The sequence below is a fragment of the Neopelma chrysocephalum genome, unplaced genomic scaffold (assembly GCF_003984885.1).
Source record: "Neopelma chrysocephalum unplaced genomic scaffold, ASM398488v2 Primary Assembly neopelma1_79, whole genome shotgun sequence".
In the NCBI taxonomy this organism is placed as follows: Eukaryota; Metazoa; Chordata; class Aves; order Passeriformes; family Pipridae; genus Neopelma; species Neopelma chrysocephalum.
In genome coordinates, this window is record NW_020897740.1 from 3,782,593 (window position 1) to 3,794,042 (window position 11,450).

The 11,450-nt window shown below is 37.3% G+C and overlaps 1 protein-coding gene across 2 annotated transcripts; it reads left to right on the top strand.

Annotated features, from left to right (window-relative positions):
• Positions 1 to 170: 170 nt before the first annotated feature.
• MFSD8 (major facilitator superfamily domain containing 8) lies at positions 171 to 10,784 on the top strand. 2 transcript variants are annotated; one of them, XM_027689994.1, is made up of 12 exons: positions 171 to 298; positions 1,699 to 1,784; positions 2,763 to 2,806; positions 3,811 to 4,051; positions 4,287 to 4,400; positions 5,035 to 5,179; positions 5,802 to 5,860; positions 6,450 to 6,558; positions 7,662 to 7,796; positions 8,165 to 8,268; positions 8,367 to 8,626; positions 9,345 to 10,784. In XM_027689994.1, the coding sequence occupies exons 1-12, from the start codon at positions 198 to 200 to the stop codon at positions 9,558 to 9,560; spliced, it is 1,614 nt and encodes a 537-aa protein (XP_027545795.1). In that variant the 5' UTR covers positions 171 to 197; the 3' UTR covers positions 9,561 to 10,784. The 2 variants fall into 2 exon arrangements, with proteins under 2 accessions (XP_027545795.1, XP_027545797.1); XM_027689996.1 differs by having other exon boundaries at positions 4,338 to 4,400.
• Positions 10,785 to 11,450: the final 666 nt, after the last annotated feature.

Sequence of the window (11,450 nt, forward strand, 5' to 3'; positions counted from 1 at the left end):
AGGCCGAGCGCCCGCGGGAGGCCGCCGGCCCCGCCCCTCCGCGGCGCGCGTGACCGTCGCCCGCCCCGCCCCTTTCTCGTGTCGCGCCCGGCTCGGCGGGGTCGGGCCCTGCGCTCAGCGCCCCCCAGTGGCGGGGACGCGGGGGCGCGCTGCCTTCCCCGCCTGCCCTCTGGCGGCCCGCGGGGCCGGGAGCGGCCATGGCGTCTGCGGGACCGGCGGCGGCTGCGGACGGGAGGGAACCTCTGCTGGGGGCCGGAGAGGCGGCGGCGGAGGGGGAGGAGGAGGAGAACGAGAGCAGGTAGGGGCTCGTTCTGCTCTGAGGCGGCGCCGGGCGTTGGGGCGACACCCCCGCGAGTCACCCGAGGTGCCGCCCGTGGGTGCCGAGTCCCTTCCCCGCCCGCCCCGCACGGGGAGCCCGGCTCCTGAGGATGCTTCCCGGCACGGGGGATGGACACGGAGGAGCTGAGGAGAGGAGAAGAGGAGCCGGAAGATAAACCGACCTAGCCGCTGTCCCCAGGCGCTGCCGAGCCTGGATCCGCGGTCTCAAGAGCGTCCCAGGCCCGGCAGCGGGAGCGCGGCTGGGGCTGGTTCCTTCTCTTTTTAGAAGAACACAAACCCACTCGAGAAGTCCCTAAAAAACACGGAAACAGTGGTGCAGAAGTCTGGGTGTTTAATATCAGCCTTCATGTGTGGGCAGGATTTGGTCACTTGGGTTTTTTTTTCCTTCTGACAGCAAAACTCGAGCGGGTCTTTGCTTTAAGGTCTGTGCTGAAACGCTCTCAAACTTGAAGCTTGGTGTAACTAAGGTCTCAAAAGTAACCAAACACAGCATTTGCATGTGTTTGGCAGATTTCTCCCTATCCGTAATGGGCAATAAGATGGCAAAGTACATTTAGAAACTTTGTTTGTGTTGTTAAAGTATCATTGAACCAAGGCACTTAAATGCTGTAAACATTTCTGAAGAATTAAATATACAAATCATGCTGTGATTAGTGTAATACTAAGATACCAGTAATATGTTACTAGTATTAGTCACAGTTACATTAGTTTTAAAATTGCAGACATGCCTAAGTCTATGTATGACCTATATAAACTGTGTTTATAAACTGTTCAGGCCTCTATAACCTAAGTCTACGTCTTTTGGACAGAGATTATTTTAAGTTTGTAACTTGTATTTTAATTTTTTTTCAGCCCCTACAGTCTTCAGCTTATCTTTTACACAGTGTAGCTTTTACACTGTATCGTTATTTTCTCATTGTGAGAATAGACCAGCCATAGCTTTTATTCAAATCAATAGTTGTTGAATTTTGTGGTTCTTTCAAGGTCACGATTGTGAATAGATGTCTGGGGTTTTATAGTTTAATTCACGCTTCTTAATGCCTTTATATGACATCTGTGATGCTCCAAAGTGTCTGTACAAGGAGTTTGCAGAATTGAAGACCTCTCTAGATAAAAATCTCTTTGTGTAACATTTGTTATGTGATAGCATTTCTGTTATTTTTTTGATTTGTGAGTCTAGTATTTTTTAGAAAAAAAAAATTCTTTGTAGTCTTTGCTGAGCAGAAATCCACTCCTGCATAACAATTCACACAATTGTATTGAGAGGTTTGTGAAAAATGTTTTCAATGTCCTGTGGGACCAACTAGAAGAGGATCTGATAATGATTTCTTTCTTTCTTGACTTCTGGTTTGAAAACAGGGATGTTGTGGAAAATCAAGAGCATTATAAGAGCAGGTGGCGATCCATCTGGATTATGTACCTTACAATGTTTCTCAGTAGTGTAGGTGAGTAAACACATGTGGATTTAAATGTTATGTGTTTAATGAATATACTTTGGTTTGAAAATTACAGGGTATTCTAGATTTTAACTACTTACCTTCTTTAACGCTACTGCTCTTTTATAACCTCAAAAAGGAGCATTTGTGATTCTTCAAAAGAGAAGGCATGACTAGCAAATCAAACAGAAAGTTACATTTAATGAGATAAGTTATAAAACTGTTTTGAGACTAAGTGACATATTACATAAATCCATGGTTTATGACTCTGTTATAGTCATAACAGGGGGGTAAAAGGTAGTGGCAAGGTAAGGTCATTGCTTGGAACTGAACATAACAAAGGTCACGGTTTTATCATTCAAAGTGAAAATTACAGGGATCAAAAACAAATAATGCAGAGTTCTTGAGAGGGAAGATCTTTATGGGAATATATGTTATCTATTTCAAAATATGTATCAAAACTTGTTTTCTCCTACAGGACTTTGCGTCTCCACTGCAGAACAAATTACCGTTGTATTCTAAATAGATCCCCCTGGAAACAAGAATTCTGTTGATTTTTGACTTGTGGTGATTTTCTGTGGGCCTAGAAATTATCTTGAATATATCATAGAATATATCAGTAACTTTTTTTTTTAATTTGATGAATCAAAATTTCTTTTACTAATGAATACAGATATGTCAGTATATCAAGAAATTCTTTTTTCTTTGGGGACCTTGTTGTCTTTCCATTGAGAGTTTTTTTGTTTAGTGTGTATGCACCTATAAAATGACCTTTTAAAAATAGTTCCTTCTGTTGGGAGGAATTATCACTCCTTAAAAAAAGCACATAATGCATAGTTTTTTTCAGATGACAAACTGATGCACAGGTTTAGACTATAATACACATAGAGGCATAAGAATGAACCTGTAATAACTGTTTCAGTAAAGCAAAGTACTGATAAAAATGGCAAATAAAATAACTTCAATTATGTTTTTATTGTGTTACAGGTTTCTCAATTGTAATTATGTCTGTGTGGCCATATCTCCAAAAGGTTTGTAAATATGTTTTTCTTCACGGGTAAGGACAGAAAAATTGTGCTCAGAAAGTAGGTGATACAAAACTTAGGCTTTTATTTAGGAAAAGAAAAAGTAAAGGGAAGTGTGTGGTTATAAGAGACTTTTATTCTGCCATCCACTTAGACAGCTTTTATTATTTCTTTAAAAATCTGGCCAGTTGATTTCCTGAATTGATAAAAGGTACATCATAATCCAGAAATGTTTGGTTTTCCAGTATCATGTCACTGTTTTGTTGGAGAGTGAATCAATAGAAATCCCTTTATTAAAACACAATACATGACTTGTCTGCATTTTGGAAAAAAAAAAAAAAAAAAAAGAAGCTGGAGGTAGAAGTTGCTCTGTAAATGTCACATTGTTGCACATAGATTTTGATATTCCTAAAAAGGAATTGCCATTGCTCCTGGATAGTGATTTTAGTTTGTATGGGATTTTTTCACCTCTTTGTTGCGTTGTTAAAAGTGGCATAAAAGTCTCTAAAACTTTAATTTAATCTGCGCTAGGATTTTACTGCTCCTGGAATTGCAGAAGGCAGTTTCAAATGCAAATCTGGAAGAACATATCCTGAGCAGGGTCCTAGAGGTACCATTAAAAGTGAGGCTGGTGCTGAATTCTTTCAGAAGAAAATTCATTATCAGCCCTGTAAATCAGGACAGATTCGGGCATGTGCAGAGATGATTGAAGTGATTCCTTGCTCCTGGCATGTAAACTGTCTACTGTACTGCTTAAGTTATGTCTGTAGCCTAGAACATCAGCAGTGCTGTACAAAATCTATTGGAGTTTGCTGCAAGTGAGCCCTTTCCAGTCTCTGTAGCAAAGCATTGGTTTGGTGCAGAGAGAGTTATCCAAAGTTTATTGCCCCAGACAAAGTATTACAGTACAGAGTCTTGGGTATTCCAGGTACTAATTCTAAAAGAGTGTTATTGATAATATAAAACACTGTAATACTTCCCCCACAGTACTGATTAATGTGTTTCTGCAGATCGATCCGACAGCAGACGCGAGTTTTTTGGGCTGGATTATAGCTTCATACAGCATTGGCCAAATGGTTGCCTCTCCCCTGTTCGGCTTGTGGTCCAATTACAGGCCCAGGAGAGAACCTCTTGTCGTTTCAACTGCCATTTCAGTAGCTGCTAATTGTCTCTATGCCTATGTCCATGTACCTCACTCACACAACAAATACTACATGCTGACTGCACGTGCTCTCGTGGGATTTGGAGCAGGTAACCACAGCAGACTTTACTTTTCTGAAAATTATTACATTCTGTCTCTCATGTGAGATAGTTAACATCATATTTCAGTACCAGTAGTAAAAATACTGGAGAGTTCTGGGTTTTATTTTCTTGCAAAATAAGGAAAAAACTCCTAAAATAAATGTCACTCAAGATTTTAACAATATAACTTAATATTTACATGAATACTTCCTTGGTTTTGGTTTGTTGTTTGTTTTTTTTTAAGGAAATGTGGCTGTAGTTCGGTCGTATATTGCGGGTGCCACTTCTCTTACAGAAAGAACAAGTGCCATGGCCAACACCAGTGCCTGCCAAGCAGTTGGCTTCATATTAGGGCCAGGTAAGGCATATCTTCTTCCTCACTTCTCTAATTCTTATTAGGATGAAATTGGGCATTGGAAGTAGGAATCCTCAGCAGCTGTATGGTGGGGATATTAAGACATAGTTTGTCAATGGTATCAGAATTAAATAAATAGTCATCAATACAGTCATCCATACTCATGTATGCCAATGTAAATGAAACATTCTAGTTCAATTGCACTACTCCAGTTTAAAATTTAATTTTAACCCCCCCATGCTTCTTTTCTCTCTAGTTTGCCCTTAGCACGAGGAATACTCCATTCCCAGGACCAAAGATTTTCATGTAGGAGAAAGAGGAAAAAAGTAAATCAGCTGTCTGCCAAGAAAATTAACCCTTAGTACACTCAGAATTCAGTTCTTTTAAGTATCATAATGTTATTTATACAGTGTATCTTTATGTAACCAAGTAGTTTTCTGGCTAGTTGAGACCCCACTGGCATCCATCAGTTTATTTAGAGTAGGATTCTCAAAATGTAAGAGGTTTGACAAGTATAATATTTAAATTTTATTTGGCACTTAGAACAACTTTGCTTATCCAGTTTTATATGTTTATTCTACATGTGTTCTAATATTAATGAGTCTCAAGATTTTCACAGTACATTTATGTTTTTAAGTTTTTCAGACATGTTTTACACTTATTGGAGAAGAAGGAGTAACGTGGGAATTAATCCGTCTTCAGCTGAACATGTATACGGCACCAGTTTTATTTGGAGCTCTCTTAGGAGTTATTAATATTATTCTCATCTTTGCCATATTCAGGTAATCAAGTAAAAAAAAAATTTTTACCTTGTTTTTGTGGGTAATTTGTAGCAAAGAATATGCTGCTCAGCAGGAAGAGTAATAAATAAACTGAAATCTGGAGTGCTAAAAATATAAGCTGTTATTTATTTTTTCAGTGTTTCTACATTCTTTAATATCTATATTTTCATTATGCTTATAAATCAGTCATGGTGATATTAACAGTTAGAATGTAAATTGCTTAAAAAAGTTAAAGTAGTGGACGAGTAGCTTAGCCTTGATATAGTTTTAGTGTTGATGGTTCCTGCCCATGTTTTTTATCTAAATCGAAATAAGGTTGGCTTGTCTGTAGGAATCTCACTGTCTTTGTCTTTCCTTTAAGAATCTTGAGGGGGGATTTTTATTAATTATCCCATTACTGTAGATGCATATGGATATGTGATAATCTCTCACTAGAATATTTTCTTTCTTGAGCAGGATGGTGTTCACTGCAGTCAAATGTAAGCTTCACAGATGATGTTTAAGGGAGCTGGGAATAATTATCATATAAGTTGATGCCATTAACAATTATTTTAATAGAAACTTGACTCAACAGTAGATCAAATAAATATATGTATTAATGAAAACAGTTCTAAATTTCTAGGGAGCATCGAGTGGATGACATGGGACGGCAATGCAAAAGTATTAATTCTGAAGGAGAAGGTACCTATGTTTTCTTGAAAACTTCTTGTGTGATTATAATTTTGAAGTACTTTCTTATTATTAAGCATTTAGAAGTATTCTGATGCATTGGAAACTTGAAGTGGAAAATAGGCTACATGTCTCTCTGACTGGTCCAGAAATTGTTTCACATCCATGTTGTATCCATAGTGCTGTCAGGTAGCAAAGAAGAAAAAAGAAAATTGTATGGATCCTTCTAGACTTTCACTGAGAATTCTTCTGTGTAGCTTTGACCTTGCAAGAGCAACAAGTGTTTTGGTTTCCACTGATAAGATATTTAAAGTAGTTTGCTTATTTCGCTGTCATTCAGGACTTGTCAGTCACTAGGAAACCAGATGGGGTAACCAATTTGAAATAATTTTCTCTAATTGTCAGAAGAACTGAAGTTTCAACAAGTCGATTTTGATTTAAAAACTTTATACTTAGATTGTCAAAATATAACTGCTTTAGCTGCCCACCAACCTGCATGTTAAATACTTAAGAAACTAGAGAAATCATTACTGTTTGTAATTTGTGGTGGTAAAAAAAAAGCTCAGCTTGCAGTTTAGATAATTCTTTTGTTCTGTTGCAGAAAATGATGCCCTGGATCAGGACACAGAAGGAAATGTTGACCATGTTGCTGTGGTAGCACTCAATGTTCTCTTCTTTGTCATCTTGTTTGTGTTTGCTGTCTTTGAAACGTAAGTTTGTATATTTTCTCTCAAAACACTTGTAAGGTAGTTAGATTGGGGGTGCATATAAAGTCTTTTCTGTTCCACTCATTTTCTTAACCAACTCTTCATAAATATAAGTCCAAAACCATATATAATCAGATTGATATGTACTGATACAAAGTAATGAATTAAAGGTTAGCATAAAAATATGTACAGTCTGTGGTATAGGAAAAGCTTTTAAATGGAGACAAACCCATATCCTCAATTTCTTAGGTGTGCTAAAAAAGATAGCTTAACTTGGGCTGCCTAAAATCCTTAGAGAAAACCACGTCTTCAGTTGAGTATCTTGTTCTATACTTTTTATTTTAATTTTGTGTAATTTCTTAGTATGATTCTGATTAGCTCCAAAAGCTTCAGTGACTCTCTTACTTCAGTAATAATTAAAACAATTGTTTCATATAGTTAATGCAATTGTATTCTTAAATACACTATTTTATATGACTGGGCTTTTTTTACCTGAAGAGGTGATATTCACTCCCAAATTTGCTGTGTGTAAGAAAATAAGTAAAACATAACAAAATTACCTCAAACTGAAGTGTACTTCATTTTTTTAACTTACAAAATACTTTGAGGATATAACTTATTCTGCAAGTTTTTTGAGCTCTGATACGGCTATAATTTCCTTTACAATATGGCTCATATTTTAAATAATGTCTTAATTACATTATTTTTAGAAAACTGAGTTCCTAGAGATTGGTTGGCTCCTAAAACTGAAAAACAATATTAAAAGTTTACTATTTTTATACTCACAGGGTCTAGTTTCTTTTCAGTCTCTATTACTCTGGCTTGGCTTTAACTCCATCATCTTTTCATGAACTATTGGAAATAGATTAATGATGCTTCAGAGTATGGCTGCTGTAATGCAGTTGTGAATTTTGTCTAGTGAATTTAATTTTAATAGATGATGCATGACAGAATTATTTTATAATTAGCCTGTGTTTTCTGATATGTCCGTCAAGAGGAAAGGTTTGTATACCACTGTGTTTGATATTTGGGACAATATGTGTATGGAAACAACTGTATAGAAGCAGCTTATTTTTAATTCCTGTATTTTTGTTCTGTCATTTTAGTATAGCTACTCCATTGACAATGGATATGTACTCCTGGACAAGGAAAGAAGCTGTTTTTTATAATGGAATAATCCTTAGTGCGATTGGCATTGAATCAGTTATTGTTTTCATGGTGGTTAAAACGCTATCAAAAAAGTAAGTTTTCGGAATTTTTTTATTATGTTAGTAAGTATAAAAAGCTTTATGGCAAGGCCAAATCTCTGTTACTCTAATCTTTCACTTGGTAATGAGTCTGGGTGTACTATGATAGTGAAGTGCTTCCAATTTTGGCACAGCCATGATGTTGTGGTTGTTCTTTGTTCTGTTAACATAACTCCCTTACTTGACTGTCTTTTACACTTGAATCCTAAGAAAAACAGGTTTTAAGTTACTGTGATTTTATAATTTTTCTTGCAGATGTTTTGGTCAGGTATCATTTCTACAAACTAATGGACTATGTCATTAGCAGCGACATAAATTTTAATTTAAATTATACATTTAATTGCAATTTTGTTGTTGGATAGGACTGGTGAGCGTGCCATACTCCATGGAGGCTTACTGATTGTCTTGGTTGGATTCTTTATCTTACTGCCTTGGGGGAAGAAACTACCAAATATCCAGTGGCAAGGTATAGTTCAAGTCACACTAACCCATCTTCATAGTTTTGTTTTTTAAAGCTTTTATTGTATTTTTGTTCTTAACTATATGGATAACTTATTTTTACAGAAATAAAGAATAACTCCATTCCCAGAACAGTTCCCACTGAAATGTTAATGCCTTTCTGGAGTTTGCAAGAGATGCAGCTGCCATCCAACCACACAGCAGAACCCGTGGGCTGCCCCTTCACACAGTCCTGGTGCCTCAATACTCCCATGGTCTACCTGGCCCAGTACCTCAGTTCTGATGTGCTCATAGGATTGGGTTATCCTGTTTGTAATGTCATGTCCTACACTTTATACTCAAAAATCCTAGGACCAAAGCCTCAGGTAAGCATGACCCCTAAACAGTTTATTTCATTTGCTCTCCAAGACTTACACCCTCTTCATTAGAATGAGGGGTCTACTTAAAATTCCTTTTGGCATCAGCCAAATAATAGTGCATTTCAACCAGGGTAGAACTTGGCGGGAACTCTAATCTCTTAAAATCCAGGGCAAGTCCCTAAAGGAATTAGAAAGCAAGGCTTATGCTATTTATGCACATCTTAGAATGTGAAAATTTCATGGCTTTTCTGGAAGAATCATTTTTTTAACAACTAATTATATATTTGGAATATCAGTATGGAATAATGTTCCTCTTACTAAGTTTATTGTATGACTATAATTGTATAAATGCTACTAATGCCCCCAGTTATTGACATTTTATAGTGGTAAAACACCTAGCAAGCTGATATTACTGCTTAACAAAAAATTTTATTATTTTTTTACATTTTTTTCATGTTATATTTTGGTGAAAGAGGCCAAATGCTTTGAGCCAGAATGCATTTTATTGGAAAGCTGTAGAGTATGTATGAGTGGAGCCTTTGAACTAGTGCTTAGAGAGGCTGAGCACTACTCTTGGAAACAAAGTAATCAGTATCTTAAAGAGTTAAGAAAGATAAGTGATTATTTAAATACTTTTACATTTTCTGATTAGGATAATGGGTTGGAATTACTGGCAAGCCAAATAATTCCTGTATCACTAACCTAAGCTTTTGATCTGCTGTAGGGTGTCTACATGGGATGGTTAACTGCCTCTGGAAGTGGAGCACGAATACTTGGGCCTGTTTTTGTGAGCCAAATATACACTCACCTGGGACCACGCTGGGCATTTAGCTTAATCTGTGGAGTAGTTGTACTCTCTCTCTTACTCTTGGAGATAGTGTACAAGAGACTAATTGCATTTTCTGTCAGATACGGAAGGATGCAAGAAGAGAATTGTTAGATATGTATTTAAAAAAAAAGTAAACCCAACCAGAAGTAATACTTAGTTTATTACTGCTTTTTAACAAGGAGTACATAACCACTGACCTTGTTGGCCGTGTGCTAACAGCTGTACACCTGTACTTATGCATTGACAGAATACATAACTTGTTCATATCCCAGGGTATGGTTACACCTGCTGCAGTAGAGCTTTTGTATTCTGCTTTTCTAGCAGCAGAGGAAGGGATGTGGCAGATTGGATCGGTACAATGGCACATTTGATGCGTTTACAGTTTAAATGATGCACCCGTGCACTGAATGCAGCTGGTCACAGGTTACAGCCATCCTTTCCAGGAAGAAGTAAAAAAAAATGTTATCTTGATTCTGTGAATCAGGATTAGTAACTCTTTTGTAACTGCAAGGTTAGTTGAGCTGCATGCACTTTGTATGGAGACATCACTACTTGAGCAAACCTTCTGGTGTTTGGTTTGTTGGCTTGTTAAGCACTCGTTAATACAGACTGTTTGATTCTGGAACCTGTCACCTATTAGTACATCTCCAGGATTTCAAATGAAGTGTGACAAAAGTGTAGAGGAAGGTAGATGCCCTCTGCACCAGTAGTTTGGGTCTTTAAGTTGGTTAAGAGCCATTGAAAATTAATATCAGCAGCTGTTATTTGAACCATGGTGAACCATATGTGCAATTTTTCCTCTTCTGTTTTGCTGATTGCCTTTTTGTAGTAAGAAAGATAACCTGCCCCAAGCTGAAATATGCACAGCTTTTCTTAACTACAAGAAGGAAAGACTAAACACAATACTTTATACTTTTGTTGTCATTTGTGAGAATGAATGCAGTGTGCTGAGCGGGCGTTAGTAATTAAGTGAAAGGAGAAAACTCCTTGGGTGTTTACTCTTAGACTTATACAGATAACAAGGTACAAGAGACAGGAATTTCCAACGTTTTAATTATTCAGAGGTTATTTTAAAAAGTGAAATTGTAATTTTCCCTCATAGTAGGGCCTAAGCTTTTCTATACGGGTTGATTTTAGCTGTTTTAATACTACTGGGAAAAAAAAACGGAATTACTCACTGGAGCAATGAGAGTCATGGCTGCTGTTTAATGTCTCTACTATTTGATGCTTATTGAATGTAATAAGTGTAATTATGTATTCCTACATGTTCCTACATAATCAGTTGTTCAAACACTAAAAGACTACTGAATTAAAAGATGATTTTTCCAATACTGACTGAAGGAAATACAGAAGTCTTATTCCCTCTCAGGACTTTCCTACTGCAGAATCACAAAAGCTTATGAGAAAGCACTTCACTTTTATAAGCTAATTCATAGTAAGTACTACCTCTATATCTTCCTTGATGTTCGTAATGCTAAATTCATTTGCAAGCTATTTCCTTGATTTGGGCATGACAAAGTAATCCACGTTCTCTCTTTTAGACACTAGATGAATAAGGAGAACTGACTTGAATCAAGGCTTGTTTAGGTCTAAGCTGAGCTGTGGTTGCATGTAGCCACCACCAGCTCCTCTGAAACTCTTCATCCTCCCCCTACCAGCACCGTTTTGGATCCCACTTTCTCCTGCCTTAGAAGGAAGTCAGAGTATTTAAGTACAGATATAAACACCATCAGGAGTGTTGGCACACTTGAAGCAAAATGCTACTGTTAATGCTACTTCAGTTGTTTTAAGTGTGACTCAATGTGTAAGACAAGGTAAAGGTATCTAAAGTTAATAATTCCTACCAAGTAACAAACCCAATCAGTTACTATGGCATGTGTTTATTTTCCTATCACCTGTGCTCCTGGGTTTAGTGATCTGTAGGCCAGAGTAAAATACGGAATATACAAAGCACAGCACAATTTTTTAGTTCAACAAGTTAGAAGTAACTTTGTGCAACAG

Excerpts from the sequence above, each read along its gene's own strand:
- MFSD8 (XM_027689994.1), top strand. The coding sequence starts at position 198 with ATGGCGTCTGCGGGACCGGCGGCGGCTGCGGACGGGAGGGAACCTCTG. Across the intron at positions 2,807-3,810 it reads TGTGGCCATATCTCCAAAAG|ATCGATCCGACAGCAGACGC; the intron begins GTTTGTAAATAT and ends GTGTTTCTGCAG. Across the intron at positions 4,052-4,286 it reads TCTCGTGGGATTTGGAGCAG|GAAATGTGGCTGTAGTTCGG; the intron begins GTAACCACAGCA and ends TTTTTTTTTAAG.